The sequence below is a fragment of the Mesoplodon mirus genome, assembly GCF_964341445.2.
Source record: "Mesoplodon mirus genome assembly, chromosome: 7".
NCBI classification, from domain to species: Eukaryota; Metazoa; Chordata; class Mammalia; order Artiodactyla; family Ziphiidae; genus Mesoplodon; species Mesoplodon mirus.
The window spans coordinates 120,713,670-120,732,107 of NC_138983.1; the positions used below are offsets into that span (position 1 = coordinate 120,713,670).

The 18,438-nt window shown below is 41.0% G+C and overlaps 2 protein-coding genes across 5 annotated transcripts in view; both read right to left on the reverse strand.

Annotated features, from left to right (window-relative positions):
• Positions 1–10,313, reverse strand: part of ALG9 (ALG9 alpha-1,2-mannosyltransferase) — a 91,484-nt gene extending 81,171 nt beyond the window's left edge. Inside the window, exons 1-5 of one of the 4 annotated variants that reach the window (XM_082626826.1) lie at positions 9,459–9,565; positions 9,034–9,172; positions 8,066–8,200; positions 3,178–3,248; positions 1,392–1,480 (exon numbers count right to left, since the gene is read on the reverse strand). In XM_082626826.1, coding sequence (XP_082482952.1) covers positions 1,392–1,480; positions 3,178–3,248; positions 8,066–8,200; positions 9,034–9,172; positions 9,459–9,517 — 493 coding nt within the window. In that variant the 5' untranslated portion in view covers positions 9,518–9,565. The other 3 variants (XM_082626827.1, XM_082626825.1, XM_082626828.1) reach the window with 3 other exon arrangements.
• A 2,581-nt stretch (positions 10,314–12,894) lies between these two features.
• FDXACB1 (ferredoxin-fold anticodon binding domain containing 1) lies at positions 12,895–17,974 on the reverse strand. The gene is made up of 5 exons (XM_082627941.1): positions 17,639–17,974; positions 17,248–17,404; positions 16,181–16,384; positions 15,861–16,019; positions 12,895–15,112 (listed from the first exon to the last, which is right to left on the reverse strand). The coding sequence occupies exons 1-5, from the start codon at positions 17,808–17,810 to the stop codon at positions 13,930–13,932; spliced, it is 1,875 nt and encodes a 624-aa protein (XP_082484067.1). The 5' UTR covers positions 17,811–17,974; the 3' UTR covers positions 12,895–13,929.
• Positions 17,975–18,438: the final 464 nt, after the last annotated feature.

The following is an 18,438-nucleotide window of genomic DNA, read 5'->3' on the forward strand; positions in this document are numbered from 1 at the left end:
TTTAGATGTCCCCCTAATTATTTCCATCAAGCGTAACTTTCTTGTTGCATACAGCAGAGGGCTGACCACCTTCAGGGTCTCTGCAACAGTAACATTTCATCAAAATGTTTCTAACAACTCTACAAAAAATGCAGATCTGCCTCTCCCTGCTGTTTAAGTGCTTCACCTAGCACTAGAAAAATCAATACCAACTCCAACAGGGACCACAATAAACAGGCAGTATGATTTGAGAAACTCAGCAAAGGGTTCAGAGGCTCATATCAAAGGATGCCTTTAACTTATCTGTGCCTTAACATCCTCAGCTGAAATTAAAAAACTAAAAATACTCTTAGGTATCTCCCTCACATAAGAATCAATTTTAGGAGTAGCCAAGTAACTAAAAAAACATGTGAAGTACAACCTTCCCAGATAAATGCTAAATAATATTGATGCCATGCAAAGCTGTTGATTCTAGCTCCAAGGGGAGCAGAGGGATTGGAGGTCTCTGCCAGCTCAGAGGGCAAAGCACAGTCTCATTTAGGACAGTGGCTCTCAAAGTTATTCAGGCGTGAGGCCCTGAGATCTCTGCAGAACATGGATTTTGATACAGTCAGTGAAAAGTAACTATATACTTTTGCTCTAGATACTATTTTTTTGTGTATATTTAGTGTGTATACTAGATTCTGGTACAGACAAGCAAAAATTAAAATTAAAATTGAGATGATTATATATAGTAACTTAATTTTTCTGAAAAATTGGAAACAGGCTACCTTTTGGCAACAGGCCACTTTGGCTCAGCTCATAGAACACAAATGTTCAATGGCAGCACAGTTCGAAAGCCACCACTCTACCTTAACAATTTTATTCTAAATTTCCAGAAGCTTACTTTATTCTATAAAGTACAGTACTTTATAGAATACTGTCTTTTATAGTGTACATTGCAAATAACTGGCATAAAATAGAACCATCCAGACCAGGGTTTTTAGACATAAAGTGCTTCCTTGAGCAAAATAACAAAATTACTGTCCTTCCCCTAACAGCAAAGAAAGGCAGTGGATGCCTCTGTTTCTCAGCCCTGCTGTGATAAAAAATATAATAATGTAATAGAAAGCAACCTGATGAAAATAACAGCTCTACAGCTTATGAATTCTTTGGCTTTCAGTAAGTCACTTCACCTTTCTAAGTTTCAGCATCCTTACCTGCAAAAATGAGAAAATATTTATCTGACTTATATTTATCTGACCTTGCAACCACAGGGTGGCTGTAAAGGTCAATCAAGATCATGTAGATAATAGACTGTAAATTACTGACATGTTATACAAATATAACCTACATCTGGACAAGTTCTTCTGCTTGATGCAACTGTGAAATATCAGTGAAACTTTTATGCCCTCACCTGCTCTTTTACTTACCTGATGATGAGCAAAACATGCCAGTGCTGAGAACCAAGAAGGCTAGCATCATTCGACTCACATGCAGCCCAAACTTCTTGCACACAGCCCTAGAGGAAAGGCAAAGACTATCAGCATAGCAAACCTTCGGGATGGAAATTTCAAATTAAAGGACAAAAACATGTTTGCATCACAGAGAACACTGAAGATCTAAAGTCAAATACAGAACTGTCTCAACAGGTCTGTTAGCAATTTCATGTGCATAAGAAATCCAAACATTCTTATTCCTTAAGCAGGAGAGAAGCTCTCTACCTAAGAGGAAATGTATACTTTCTGTGCTAGATTATGTCTAATATCAGTAGGAAAACAGCCTGATATAGTGGAAAAATAACAGGCCTCAGATGGGCACAGGTTAAAATCCTGGCCCTTCCACTCACTAGCAGTGGTACCCTCATCTAGTGACATAATCTGTCAGATTCCTCACCTGTTAAATGAAGATAATGATAATACTTACTGCATAAGGTTTTTGTGAGGGCAATGCATGGTAAAGTACGCAGAAGAGTGCCAGACACAGAGATGCTCAATAGATGGCAGTTATCAGAAAAAAAGAATAGGAGATACACCAATGTTTGTTTTGTTTTGTTTTGTTTTGCGGTAGGCGGGCCTCTCACTGCTGTGGCCTCTCGCATTGTGGAGCACAGGCTCCGGACGTGCAGGCTCAGCGGCCATGGCTCACGGGCCTAGCCGCTGTGTGGCATGTGGGATCCTCCCAGACCGGGGCACGAAACCGTGTCCCCTGCATCGGCAGGCGGACTGTCAACCACTGCGCCACTAGGGAAGCCCCCAAAGTTTTAATAAATTGTTATCTAAGACAACGTTTCTAAAGCAATTATATACCTCCTTTTACTTCTGTCTTACAGGCCTTTTCAACCCTATAAATAAAACATTATTAGAGGTGATCATTGCTTCATTTAGTCAATATCTGTTCAGACATAACTATGTGTTACCTATTTTCTTGCTCAGGTTCCTTATTGCATCTCAGAGCTTCTTTCTGAAATAATTTTGTTTCTTCCTAAATACACCCTTTAGAAGGTTCTTTAGTGAGGATCTCTTAATGGTAAATTCTGGCTTTTGTTTGATCTTTCTTTATATTTTGTCTGAAAAGTCTTTATTTAACTCTTGGTCTTAAAAGGTGGTTTAGCTGAGTACATAATTTTAGGATGACAGTCATTTTCTCACAGAACTTTGAACATATTTTTCATCTTCTGGCTTTTGAGAATGCTTTTGTTGGTCTAACTGCCTGACATTCCTTTGTAGGTTTTATATTAGTCCTCTGTCAACTTGCAAGATCTTCTTTGTCCTTTGTTTTACACAGTCTTACCAATTCCTTTTTATTTATCCAGCTCAGGATGTTAGGCTTCCTCAATCTGTGGATTAGCATATTTTCTCCTTTGATTCTGGAAAAATCTTATTAATTATTACTTCCCTGAATCCTGCCTCTCCCTAGTCTATCTCTCCTAGATCTGATTAGATATATATCAGATCTTTCAACTTGACTACACACATTTCTTTTCTTTTTTTCTTTTTTTTGCGGTACGCGGGCCTCTCACTGTTGTGACCTCTCCCATTGCGGAGCACAGGCTCCAGACGTGCAGGCTCAGCGGCCATGGCTCATGGACCCAGCCGCTCTGCGGCATGTGGGATCTTCCCGGACTGGGGCACGAATCTGTGTCCCCTGCACCAGCAGGCAGACTCTCAACCACTGCGCCACCAAGGAAGCCCCTAGAAGCAAAGCTTTTATACTCACTTGTAAAAGTAAAGTTCACATATACAGCTCACAAAAGCCAGCAAACATCGTAAAAAGTAAAAGACAAGAATCTGAAAGAAACCCAGAACAAGAAAACAGAAGTTATAGATACAAGTTAGAAAAACTCTTAAAGATGAAACCATTCTCATTTGTCACTAATAACTATAAATTGGTATAATCCTTTTGAAAAGCAATATGTATCAAGAACCATGCACATTTTCATATCCCTAAATTCAAGTATAGAAGTATATCTACTTCTCTGATTCCGGCCCACAGAAGTAACTCAAAATATGGGAGGGGAGGAGTTCTATTCATTAAAATGTTAATTGCAGCTCTACTAATTTAGTAAAAACTATTTTAAAAACTATAAATTGTTCAATTACAGGGAAATGGTTAAATTATATCTATTCATGGATTATTATACACATATCAAAGTTTATGGTTACAAAGACAGTGGAAAAATTCTTATGATATAAAACTCATTTATTCAACAAGCATTTCTTAGAAAACTATAATAATTGATTATAATTATTATAAAATTATATTACAAAATACTAAATGAATATATATGATATAACATTATTTATACATCAGAGTTACAGCTATGGAAATCAGAAGTACTGTATATGAAAAAACTGGAAAGAAATATAATAAAATGGTAAAAGTGGCTATATCAAGCTAGTAAGACTTAGGTACATATCTTTCCTCCTATTTTTCAAATGTCTGTAATGTGGTTTTATTAATTTTAGGAATTGACATGAATTTTACAAATAAAAGTAACAAAATAATAAGAATTGTACCGAATAGCTTTTATACTACAGTATACTGGTATGTTTAAGAGCAATGAATACCTCTGAAAATAAGCACTATTTAAATATATTCTATGATTAATATTACTACATATAACTTAAAAGTACTTTCAGTTTTCATCATTATGTTCAATCAAGTGATCAGCAAATGCCCAAGTTCATTCATTAATTCAATAAAACCATACTGAAAACCTACTATACATTGAGCACTCTCTAGATGCTACTAGGAATACAGATAATTTTAGTACAAGGTATCTGCACTTAAGGACTCTTCATCTGGTTGAGGAGAGTACAAAAACACACTTAGAAAGTTAAAAATTAACACAAGTTAATATAAGAATTGTATTTGGGAACAGGACAGTGATGCTCCCATAGCAACTAATATTCAACATAGTAACTGGATGTCGGGTTAGTGCAAAAAGGCACAATAAAGAGGCGGGCTTCCCTGGTGGTGCAGTGGTTGAGAGTCCGCCTGCCGATGCAGGGGACACGGGTTCGTGCCCCAGTCTGGGAAGATCCCACATGCCGCGGAGCGGCTGGACCCGTGAGCCATGGCTGCTTAGCCTGCGCATCCGGAGCCTGTGCTCCGCAACGGGAGAGGCCACAACAGTGAGAGGCCCGCATAAAGCAAAAAAAAAAAAAAAAAAAAAAAAAGACACAAAAAAGAAATGAGATATAAGGAATGGAATAGAAGAAACTAAACTCTACGTGCACAGATGAAAGAGAATCCAGAGATTCACTTGACAAACCATTGACACTAATAAGGAAATTCAGTGAGATTTCGATCAAGATCAAAAAGCAAAAATCAACTGTGTTCCTCACAATTATGTTCCTCACCTGCAATGACCTCCTACAAAAATTACAGAAAACAAGATACCTGTTCATAACAGTTACAAAAAGTATAAAGAATCTAGGCATTATCCTAGTCAAAGAATGGATAAGCCTAAAATGGATACATTGTTTAAATTTTATTAAAAGACACAGAAAACCTAACTAAGTGGATAAATACATCATTTTAGGGATGGAATGACTCAACACTCTAAAAATATTGATTCTCATATTAATACATAAATTCAGTGAAACTCCAATCAATACCTACCAGAATTTGGAAGAGGGGCAAATTGATTCTAAAATGATTTTTAAAATACAATTTTAAGGACTTCCCTGGCAGTCCAGCAATTAAAAGACTCTGCATTCCCAATGCAGGGGGACTGGGTTCAATCCCTCGTCAGGGAACTAGATCCCACATGCTGCAACTAAGAGTTCGCATGCCGCAACTAAAGATCCCGTGGGCAGCGACTAAGACCCAGTGCAGCCAAATAAATAAATAAATACATAAATATTTTAAAAATTAAAAATAAAACACAATTTTTAAAATGGATAGAGTGAAAAATTCATCAGCCAAATATTAACACATACTACAAAGCCATAATAATAGAAGCAATATGGTACTCTCTGACAAACTGACCAATGATACAGAATTAAAAAGGCCAGAAACATACATGGGAATGAGATGTATGACAGAGATGGTATTACAAGCCAGAAGAAAAAGGATGAATTATTTAGCAGATGGTGTTGGAAAATCCAGTTCACCATATAGGAAAAAATAAAGCTGGATCTTTCCACAATTTATAAAAAATAAAATTCAAATGGACTAAAGCCTTGTATGTGAAAGATAAAATAATAAAGTTACTAGGGAAAAATACATAAGAATATCTTTGTGACCTGTGGTGAAGGATTTCTTTTAGAAAGACCCAAAACCCACCAACCATAAGTGAAAAACTAATTGGTTTGACTCTATCAAAACTAAAGATTTCTGTTCAACAAAGGACCACAGACAAAGTTAGTAGACAGCCTAAGAGAAAGGATTTCCAGTATCTAAAACCTACAAGGGGTTATTATTGAGAACTTCTACAAATCACAAGAGAAAACCAGAAAACCCAACTGAAAAACAGACAAAGGATGTAAATAGGTAATTCACAGAAAAGGAAATATGAATGACCAATAAATATATGAAGAAATTCTCCACCTTACTAGTTGTCAGAGAAACGTAATTAAAATGAGAAGCATCTCATATACATGAGAAGGGCAAAAATTAGAAAGTCAGAAATATCAAGTGCTCAGATGTTAGGAAGCTGAAACCCCAAACACTGTTGTAGGGAGTATAAAGTTGAATAGCCATTCTGGAGAGCAATCTGGCAGTGCTCCATGAAATTAAGTAGCCCATGGATCTATGTACAGGATCCCACTCCTGAGTGTATAATTCAGAGAATTTCACACCTCAATCCATAGGGAGACAAAACAAAGCTGTTCTTGTTTAGGGTAGCAAGTTGTAAAGGTAACCATCACTAGGGGTGCCAATTATTACCATACTGTCTCTCAGCAACAATCCACCCTTTTCTACTCTAATTATGATGATGGGGCTGGGACCCTATAAGCTACAACTCCCCCTTGCCCTGTGGCTCCCACTGGCAGAACCTAAAAAGGAGGAAATTGGAAGAAAGAACAAGAGAACAGATATCTTCATTCCTGTTTTGCTTGCTGTTTGTATCACTGATGTAAGAGGTAGGATTCTGGGTTGAATATGCCAAATTTGAAGTGACAGTGGATATCCAAATGGAGATGAAGACCTTAAGCACTGCATATTGTTATTTCTTTACTAAGTCCCCCATCCTATATATCTTTCCTCTGAGACCACTTGGAGAGCCTGGACTTCCACGTCCCCCAAACCTAGCAGTAATGAGGTACCTCTACCCTGGCCACTAGGGTGGTATCAGTGGAGGCCTAGTTGGGAACCTGGACTTCTAGCCCCAGTTGGTGGTGAGCCCTCTCCTTTTTCCAGCTGCAGTGGTATCAAAAGAAGCCAGCTAAAAGAGAAGCAGAATAGTGCAGAGAAAGCAGGCTGGGCCCATGAATAAGATCCAGAGTCTCATACTATAATACCCAAAATGTCCAAGTTTCAACTAAAAATTACTTGTCAACCAGGTAGATCTCAAACTGAAGGAAAAAAGTCAATTAATAGATACCAAAACTGAGATGAGATATAAGAATTATCTGACAAAGTTTTAAAGGAGCCATTGTAAAAATGCTTCAATAAGCAATTAAGAACACGCTTGAAACAAATGAAAAAATAGAAAGTCTCAGTAAAGAAATAGAAGATAAAAAGAAAAACCAAACGGAAATTTTAGAACTGAAAAAATACAGTAACCAAAATAAAAGCTCAATGGGTAGGCTCAACAGCAGAATGAAGGAGACAGAGGAAAGCATCAATGAACTGGAAAAAAGACGATAGAAATTGTTCAATCTGAACACAGAGAAAACAGACTGGAAAAAAGTGAAGAGAGGGCTTCCCTGGTGGCGCAGTGGTTGAGAGTCCACCTGCTGATGCAGGGGATATGGGTTCGTGCCCCGGACAGGGAAGATCCCACATACCGCGGAGCGGCTGGGCCCGTGAGCCATGGACGCTGAGCCTGCACGTCCGGGGCCTGTTGCTCCGCAACGGGAGAGGCCACAACAGTGAGAGGCCCACAAACCGCAAAAAAAAAAAAAAAAAAAAAAAACAGCTAAAATCTTCCCAAATTTGGGAAAAGACATAAGTCTAAAGATTCAAGAAGCTGAGTAAACTCCAAACAGGATAAACCCAAAGAAATCCATGCTAAGACACACCATAGTCAAATTTCTGAAAGGTAATCAGGTTAGGTCTCAGTTAGCTCCTAATTATCCTTCAGTATTCTGTTTAAATTAAGCTCTCCCTAATATGCTAACCCATTGCACATTGTACTTTTCCTCCATGACCCACTGCATTTATAATTACTTGTTCCATGTTCATCTTCTCCACTAAACTATAAATTCTATGAGGGCAGGGATTTGGTCATTGTTACACCCAGAGCACTTAACAAAGTGTCTACCAAATAAAAGTTGCTCCATTAATACTTGTTGAATAATGAATGAATAAATGATTCTTCTTAAAAAAAATCCCCTCCTAACTATGAATATATTTGGTCCTTTTCCCAAATTGTTCCAGAGACTCACCCACCTCTTGATCAGTTGTGATTGCTTCCAGGTTGGCCTGCCCTTACCTTATTAGTTTGTAAAATTCTTGCATGAAATGCAGCTGGCCAGGCGTGAAGCAACAGGTAAGCATAGGAGCGAATGGCATAAGCTGGGGAATACTCCCAAGTCTGAAACCCCTTCCCATAGATGAGGTAGTGTGTCTGAAAGTACAAAACGGATGGATTCAGGGTTATATTGGCCAAAAATCCTTGTTAAGAGGATGCAGACGAAGTTTCTAAGCAAAAGTATTAACGAGACAAAGGTACACAAAAATGCTGAAATTCTCAATAAGATTTTCAACTAATGGATAAGAATCAAAATGACCCAATACTGAAAAATATTAAGACATTATAAATCCTACAAGATTATTGTTTGGCCAACATTGAAAGCTTGAATTTTACCCTCTATTTACTTTTTTAAAACTACTCATTAACCAAAACGGGAAAACTCTAAATCTTATATTTTCCTTAAACTACCTACCCTAAGCATTCCTTATTTTTTTATGCAAAATGTGATCAGAAAATTTCACCTTTGCATTTCCTATAACAGGGAGTCCAACAGACTTATAAAAGTATAAATCAAGAAGCAGCAATATAAGCATAGTGTGTAGCAACATTGTTTATTTTACTAAACATCAGAAGAAAAAAACCAAAAATGTTTAAAGAAAGTGGTTGCCTCTGGGGACAAGGATTTGGCCATGAGAAGTGGAACAGGGAGTTTCTGCTTTGCTTTTACGTTTAATATTTTTAAACTGCCTCAAAGTATTATTTTGACTTAAAAAAATTTTAAAGAAAATTACAATTACACCTTTTTTGTATAACAGCAAATTCCTATATCCTTCAATAGTAGGTAAATCATCAGTTTAGAATACAGAAATGAAAATAAGGTTATTTTACTAATAGTCACACTTGTATATTATTTGTATCTTGATTCATAACAAGGTTCCAAACAGTGAAATCAAGAACAAAAAAAGAAAACAAAAGAAATCACCTACTGGTTCCCAGTAGTTGAATGTTTCATCACAGTCAGAGATGTTGCTCAGGAGAGCAGCACATAACCTTGCTGAGAGCAGACACTTGAACGCAGTAGATCCTTCAGGTGCCCAGACTTGTCCTGCTTTGTTCCCAGATAACCTGCTCAGAAGCAAAAATAAGTATGTGTCAGAAAGGACCTGCTAACTAGAACGGCTAAAACTAGACAGAAAGGACAACAGGTCAAGAGACACCAAAGCACATGAGTTAGTCACCTATTTAGGGTGAACTGTTAATTGTCCTGAGTAGAATAAATAAGGAACGAATTAACACCTTAATCAACGTTAGTCATTACTTCCTGCTTTTAAGGTGTAAGCTAATTCATGCACTTTAGTTCTTTGCATCTATGACACTCCGCTTACCCCAAGCCAACAAATCGCTCACTTACAGGCCACAAGCTCTTATTCGCCTTTTCTTTATTCTCCTAACAAGGTCATTACTTTCCATGGCTTTATTCAATTCCCCATCTGTTCAAATGCCCAGAAGCTAACTTGCGCAGTGGACATCACCTTTTCCAATTCCATATGCTGACAGCTCCCCAGCACAGGCTTAACCTGCAGCCCTCCGGCTTGAAGAGAGAGGTGTCTGCTGGTGTGCAAGGTGGTGAGGCCCACACAGAAGAGTAAAGGGTCGGGACTCTGAGGGGGCTGAAGGAAGCTGGGAGAGACAGCCGGAAAAGGTACTCTCTGCTCTCGCCTACGTCCCCCACGGCGGCTCGGCCACACACACACCGTGACGCCAGCCCACCCTGGGCCTGGGCCGGAAGTCGCACCGACCTGCAGGGTTTCTTCACTAGCAACACGGGACCCGAGTTGGGGGATCTAATCTAAGGCGGGTGAAGACCCAGCGTCCACCCGCCCTGGAAGAGCAGAAAGAGGAGGGTGAAGAGGCTGCGGGCCCTCCCGGCGGGAAGGCCGGGCCGGGCGCAGCACCGCACCGCGCGGACGAGACCCTCCCACGGCAGCCCCGCGCCGCCCGCCGCCCGGCCACGCCCCCGCCGCGCCCGCACACCTACTCGGGCCGGGGCTCTGCGCTGCCCGCCTCCCGGCTGCACAGCAGTTCCCGCAGCTTGTCGGCGGCCGAGGCCGTGTCCCCGCCGCTGCCCCCGCTTCCCTTCAGGCGCTGCCGGGCTCCTCGGCTCGCCATGGCAAGAGTGGGAAAAAAGGTAGAACTCGGCGCCCTACGAAGGCGACGAGCGCGGAGACATAGCCTTTGGCTGGCAACGGTGTCCGCCGAGGGACAAAAGACCTCGACATGCGCAGAGACGACTAAATTATAGTGTTCTGGGCTAATCGGGGCAAATCCAAGTCTCATGCGACCTGAGACTTTACTTTGACCGTTATAGCTATCCCTTCCACATACTTGTAACCCTAGGCATGCCTCCCTCCAACTCTCTCTGCCTTCACTTCTCAACATTCTCCACCCTTCTACAAATACTGTCCTTCAGCATCCCTGTTTAAAAGAAAGCACAAATAGAGAGTAATTAATTCCACCGAGTACGCAGATATTCAGTTAAAAATCAGAGCACAGCCGCCTACAAAAGAGGAAGTTCTTTAAAGATCACTGGCACCTTGTCCTTTATATTTTGGCAAGTGATAGGGACAGCCTGTAGCTAATTAACTGCTTCAGAGAGATGAAGCCATAATGGCAGAATACAGAATAAGGAGAAAAGTGAAAGACTGAAGAAACTCTGTGCAGCAAATTCAACCAGACACCAGTCAGTGCCATTGCTACTAGAGCATTATGGTAAGCATTTAATATACCTTATCCTTCTAAAATATAATACAACAACCTTGTTTTATCAAAAAGGAGACTGAGGTCTAAGGTTGCATAGCTAGGAAGTGATGGAGCCATGTTCCAACTCAGGTCTTACTACAAAATCCATGCTCTTCCAACCAGGAGATCGGGAGAAAGCTCTTGATTTCACACAGGCATTTTTACATGGGCATTTTGATGATATCATGCCTGTGACTCTCAGAGGTCATTCATCTATTCCTAATACTCTGCCTACTCCCCCAATCACAGAGCTCTATCCCACCCTGTGAAGCTCTGTACCAGTAAGTAAAACAAGGTTATAGAGGGAGTGCTAAATTTGACAGGGTCCCAAGTTATGACTTCATACTAAAAATTCCTGAGTATTAACAATGGAGATTGACCCTATTGCTCAATTCCCACATGAAATTACTAGTTGCCAAATTCAGACATCTCAATGTAACTATATCTCATACAGCCACCTCCTTTTCATTTCACTCTAGTGCAGGCCCCTCCCTGACTCTACCCGAGTCTACTACAGTAGCATCCTTAAAGGGATCTCCCAACTCAAATTGATCCTGTGCAATACTGTCCAATTAATTTTCAAAAATACTACAGCCCCAACCTACTTTTCTAATCTTATCTCCCACTACTTTCTTATACACATTTTATGTTCCAACTAGCCTGTAAAGTACCCCAAATGCTCCCATATCTCTACCTCTGCTCATGTATGCCCTCTGCCTCGAATGCATGCCCTCCTTGCCTAACAACCCTTCCATCACAACCCTGCCCTTGTTTTAAGATCCACCTCATCCAAGTGATACCAAACCAAAATTGGGTCTGCTCGCCTACACACAGAAAAGCCAATGTACTGACACCAGGTTGTGTTGAAGCAAAGTACAGTGTCTATTGCAAGGAGAAGAGGCAGCTTATGCTCAAAAGACCTAAATTCCCTGAAGCTTTCAGGGAAGGTTTTTTAAAGGCAAGGTGAGGGAAAGAGTTGAGGTGTGCATGATCAGCTCATGGACATCCTTGATTGGTTGGTGATGAGGTAGCAGGTTGGTATTTCAGGGGTCAACAGCATCAACCTCCTGGGGTCTTTGTGCTGGTGATCAGCATGCAATTAACTTCTTCCACCTGGAAGGGGTTTAGGATCAATAAAACATACAAGGATATGGCTCAGGATATTATCTATGGCCCTTGAGGAGGAACTAAAGGTACTTGACTTTTTTATGGCTAAACTATCATAATTTTGTCTTACATGACTGTTTTCCTTTGTTTCTGCATTTTCTCATTTCTCAGGTTAAATCTGCTCTTTGGTGGACTTCCCTAGTGGTACAGTTGTTAAGACTCCGCGCTTCCCTTGCAGGGGACGCAGGTTCGATCCCTGGTCAGGGAATTAAGATCCCGCATGCCGCAAGGCCAAAACAAAAAAACTACTCTTTAGAGTTCAGGGAAGGCCTAGGAGGCTAAAGCTTTTCTGCAAACAAGAGGCGGGAGACTCGGAGAGGGTGGGGGAATCTGTCCCCAGGAAGGCCCTGCAGGGTCTGCTTGGTTTCACATGTACCAGGCGCTACTGGGGATGGAAGAACGCTATAAATCACATTACCTGCCCTCGAGTAGCTTTAAGTCTATGTGGAGAGCTAAGCAATACATATGTCCATAAGAGATCCCTTGATTCTTCACTCCCCAAACTTACTCCCATGCCAGTTTTCCTATTCTGATTAAAAACACTTCTATTCTCCCAGTTGCTTGGGTCAAAAACCTAGGGATTCTGTTTGATTCCTCTATTTCTCTAACTCCAAAACATTCATGCATGCACATATATTTAAATCATCAGTAAGTTCTTCTAATTATTACCCAGTCCAAACACTTTTTACCACCCTGGTCCAGGTCACCATCATATCTTGGTTGCATTATTATAATAACCTCCTAATTTGTTTCTTTGCTTCAATTCTTGCCTTTCCACATGCTCTTCTCCAAATACAAGAATAGACAACATATTAAATCAACTATACTTCAATTAAAACATTTTTTTAATAAAAGGAATTTATAAGTTATTTCCTTCACAGAATTTACAATATAGCTCCAACTGGTGGAGCCTAACTATTAATTAACAGGAACATACATTAATGCACATTATAGCACCCCATTCTGCAGAGTCCTGGGCTAAGCCAATCTCCCAATGTCCCTTAGAGATGCTTACAACAGGAAGTCCCAAAATCTAGGGGGGAAAAGTGAAGAGTTAATCACAGTTCAGAGATTACTGTTGAAAAAACTATGGAAGGAAAAGTAAAGTAACAGAAAGTGGCAGAAAGAACAGGGGATTTAGAGTCACACAGACCCAGGTGTGAACTCTAAGTGTGACACTTACTTAGTTCCATGACTTTAACAACAGTCAACCACAGAATAAACATGATGACGATACCAATACGGAACACTTGCAACTTACCCAGGTAATAAATGCCAGTCTGTCTGACTCTAAAAACTATTCTCAGGGCTTCCCTGGTGGCACAGCGGTTGAGAGTCTGCCTGCCAATGCAGGGGACACGGGTTCGTGCCCCGGTCTGGGAAGATCCCACATGCCACGGAGCGTCTGGGCCCGTGAGCCATGGCCGCTGAGCCTGTGCGTCCAGAGCCTGTGCTCCACAACGGGAGAGGCCACAACAGTGAGAGGCCCGCGTACCGCAAAAAAAAAAAACCCAAAAACACCCCAACTATTCTCAATGATTTAGAGAGATGATATGATAGAGTTAAGGAAAGAGGAATTGACAATTTGGAAAATATATTTATAAATATATTTGATGAGACACTCAAATTCTACTGTTTCAGCATTACAACATCTAGTGCATAAGATGCTGTTCTGTTTGTTTTCCTAGTCATTACTCATGAACAAAATATTGCACAACTCCAAAGGTCACCACTCACATTATAGTCTGTAAACTTTAAGTGATCGAGTCACAGGTATCTTTAAAGTCAACCATCAGTAGCTACAGTCACAAAGTAAAAGATTAAAAAAAAAAAAGTCTGTAAAGAACTACCGGTTACAAATTGGTCTTTTTCATCCACACCCATGAGGATCACTATGTAGAGATGAATTTACTAAACTACCGAGGTGTCACATGTAGTCGTTGTTGAATCTCCTTCCTTAGCTGGGACTGCATTGATGCTACCTGCTGCTGGGTGAGGGCCTTATCACAGGTCTGGTAGGTCAATCTATAGCAGAGGCTGACCTGTTCTGTCTTTGGATGCTGAAAACGACTAAGGAATTGTATGGATATGACAGTGTCCTGTGACACTGCTCGGGCCACAGTGTGAAACTCTACTTCATCAAATCTTTTCTTTGTATCTAACCAAAAACTAATATCATGCACATAGTATGGAGGATATAGGGAATAGCTTTTAAAGGGTTCTATTTTCCCAGGGGCAAAATTCTTCAGGAAACGATTATCAAAGGTCCACAACATCCTCCAATCAGAGATACCCCAGACAAGCATGGCTAATAGGTCCAAGTTCATAGACACACACACAAAACACTGGTCTTTGTGTATGATGCTTGTAGCAGATGTGGTAACAGACCCAATAATCAAATCCTTAACACAATCTGGGCCAAAATTTTGAGACTTCACAGTAATCATATAATCTTCCCCGGGTGGTTGAAAGACAAATTCCACTGAACTGCCCAGCTTACAGCCCTTGAGCAATGTCTGGGTCAGAAGGCTATCTAGAATGCCCTTCAGATGATCCAGTAGTGACTGAAGACAGCCATCCTTCAGATTTTTATTAAATCCAAGGATAAACAAAGTCTCATGAAATGCTGGCATTGTGAAAGGTGAGATGCGGCACTTCTGAAAGACAGGTCCACTGAGGACGTACAGAGAACCTGGGAGGAAGCCTGGTGCTTGGATTAGAGCCTGAACATGAACTAGAAGAGAAGGTCTAAGGCAGACCTTGGCCTGGCCATACGTTCCTTCCTGAGCTTCTTCCTTACTGTCTCTTCTAGGGTTCTTGGGAAGGCTGAGTTCTGAAAATGACACTAGAAAGTCCTCCATGTCTTGTGTTGTCCCACCAGTCAGGGACTCAAAATTTGAGTTATCTTCACGGAGACTAATCCAAAAGGCAGATGACAGGATGTCACAGTGGCAGGAAGTGAGAAGACCGGTGTCTCCCTGTGGCAGCAAAGGGGAAGAACACTTCAGCCTTTTTAGAGGGAAAGCTTTCCCCAATTCGGCAATGAGTTTCTCATTTATGGTTTTGATAGGATGATATGAAGGTGCTTCTAGGAAACCCCTGTTTAAACACACACAAAAATAAACTTTTTAACTTAAAATTATTAATAATTATAACATAGCTAGAATTAAAAGCACAAATAGCTGTATAGAAAAGAATTATCCTTAAGTTGATCCGGAAAGGAAACAAAGAAATCATCTACCATAAAGAGAGATATCATGTGTTTCAGAACTCTGACAGCCTACAATATACCAGAAAATATGACAATTTTTAAAAAAAATTTTATTAGAGTATAGTTGATTTAAAATGTTGTATTAGTTTCAGGTGTACAGCAAAGTGAATCAGTTATACATATACATATATCCACTCTTTTTTAGGTTCTTTTCCCATATAGGCCATTACAGAGTATTGAGTAGAGTTCCTTGTGCTATACAGTAGGTCCTTATTAGTTATCTATTTTATATAGTAGTGTGGATATGTCAATCCCAATCTCCCAATTTATCACCCCATCTTATCCCCTGGTAACCATAAGTTTGTTTTCTACATCTGTAACTCTATTTCTGTTTTGTAGATAAGTTCATTTGCACCCTTTTTTTAGATTCCACATATAAGTGATATCATATGATATTTGCAGAAAATATGACAATTTTTAATTCTAAAGAGGCTTGTGCAGGCCAGACTGACAAGTATTCACAGCATGACATCATTAACAATTAATGTGGCATCCATTCAATGTATGGTTGCCTGATTATCAAGCCAATCAGGATACAACTAGAGATAGAAGTGATTTCTGGTAAAATCAGGTTACCTGTGCAGTTTTCCTACGAGTACTTCTGGTTCTAGAAAAGAAAACCAGTGGTCACCCAGTTTGATCCTGGAAATTCTTGGTTGCAAACCTTCATAGGGTAAGCTCCGGGTAAAGATATGGTTCAAAGCACCTTCTACATGAAAGGACTTATCTTGACTCCTGGCAAAATAGACAGCAATTATTAAGACTGTCATTATTAAAGAAAGCAAGTACTTCTAGAGACTGAATCAAGAAATAGACAAGGAAAAAGTATGTCTCTGAGATTTTTTTTATCATTAGTGAGAGAGATGGAAAAGGCTTAGAACTCTGTTATTACTTACCTATATCCAGTGCACTTGTACCCTGGCACAGCCTCACAGCTGAAGGGATGCACATCACTTAAAATGAATCCCCCCAGAGCTGCCATAGCAACCACTTGCCAACTGTTGTGCCATTCTCTCATGGGCTTATCAGCAGGAGTCCCACCTTGTCCTCTACACAATGCCACATGGACTTCTCCTTCCTCTGCAAGAACATCTGCACAGCTAACGGAGATAGGGAAACACCAGCCGTTTATCAGAAACAAGTAGAAGTTACCATAGGAGTTAGCTGTATATATATGGTTTGGCTGTGAAATAGTTAAAATCCAATCATATCTATTTGCAAAGGTCTATTAGACTTCAAACATGCAAAAAAAAGTAGCTGGAAGTAAACAAGAATTTAAATTCAATGTTCAACTCATAACTGATACTAGTGGCTGACAACAGAGTTATCCAACGTTGTTTTTGTATTGTTCATCTATATCTCATTGAAAAGTCAATGTCTGTAAAGTTCCTATATGTGATTCAGCGATCAGGCTGTTCTTCCCCACTTAGAAAGTTGTTCTTTTCACTCCCCTCCTGCCTGTTAACTTAAAATACGGCCTCTGTGAAAAGTTTCATGACAACTATGAGCAAAAGAGACCTCCATTAGTATCATGTGTTATTGTATAATAGTATAAAGCACTGTTCTGCGTTCACAATAATTTTATGAGGTAGTTACTGTTAACGTCTTCAGTTTATGGATGAGGAAGCAAAAGCAAGTAAGGATCAAGTAAACTTAATCACAAAAATCACAAAACTATTAAGTGGTGGGTGGGGATTTGAATGCAGGCAGTCTGGCTCCTAAATTAGACTATACTACCATCATTTTGTATTATCAAAAATAGATGATCCTCCCTTTGCCGGCCCAACAGTACATTATTAGTACTTTTATTTAGCATTTAGGGTTAAATGTCTGCCTTTCCAACTAGATTGTGGGTTCCTTTGGAGCATTATATTCTCTTGTACGCCATATTTCCCAGACTAACATGTTTGAGTGCACTAACAATGTAATGTACATCTTAAACATTTCACTTCTGAGTGCTCACCTCTGGAAAAACTTGGCAAGCAGTTCCCTGTTCTTAGCTACTCCAGCTTTGCGTCCACAGTGAGGAAAGTTAAAATAAATTCGATCAAACTCTCTGTCTTGCAGTTCAAAGGCATCTACCAGCTGGGTGCAGTCCACACCAAAGCGTACCTCGGTACCTGGAACGAAATATAGACAGAAGGATGTCTTAAGACCTGGAACGAGAGAAAACCCCTCCCTAACCTGAACCGTGAAAAACACCCCAGGTCTAGGCACACAGCAGGCTCTCTGTAAATGTCCATGTAAAGACCAAGAGCAACCCCCAGATTCCTTGAATCCCCACGTGCCCACCCTTTCCACTTTGGACGGTGCCACAGCTGGGCGGGGCTTCACGGAGGGGTGGGCCTCGCTACCTCGCTCGCGCAGGCGCTGCAGATTCTCCCGGGCCAGCGGATCCCGGGCCAAGTCGGCCGGGCGCTGGAGGCAGGTGGCAGTTATACTGGTGCTCGGATCCAGGGTCTCGCTCAGAGCGGCGGCGAAGGAGAAATTCCCCTCCCCAACCAACAGGAGGCGCCGAGGGGCCATGGCCTCAACGTACTCCCAGCTCGCGTTCTCGGAGGCGCTCCTTTTTTACGTCACTTCCTTCGCCGGTTTCTTGCGGCCCCACCTCTTCACCCGTCGCTGGTTGATGACGCTCCAGAGCGCCCGGTTGTCTTCACAGTCTGGTGCAGCAACATCCGAGGAGGAAAATATCCGTCAGTGCAAAAGCAATACACCGACCACCCCGTCCCCTCACTCCCTCACCCTATCGGAAGTGTTAAAATAGATGCCTTTGAGCCATGAGCGACTTCGTCACACCTACATGAGGTCACAAGCAGTCACTAGTGCCGAGGGACAGGTCGAGGGTGAGGCGAGTTCTGAGTGAAGGAAGCAGGGCCGGGCTGAGGCCAAGAAGAGGTTGGGCTGTGTCCTGCATCCTGACACAGAGGATTTTCTAACAGCCTTCATCTCATCCGTGGAGGATGCACAGCAAAAGAGGCAATTCTGATTTAGTGGGATGCAGTGCTATGAATGGAGTAATTCAGGGTGTTGGGGGAGCACACAGAGGGGAACCTTACCAAGTTTGGGGGTGAAGTGGAAAGATTCCCTGGATGAAGTGCACCTGGATCGAAAGGTAAAGGGAGGAAAGTGCACCTTACCTGAGTCAAGAGGA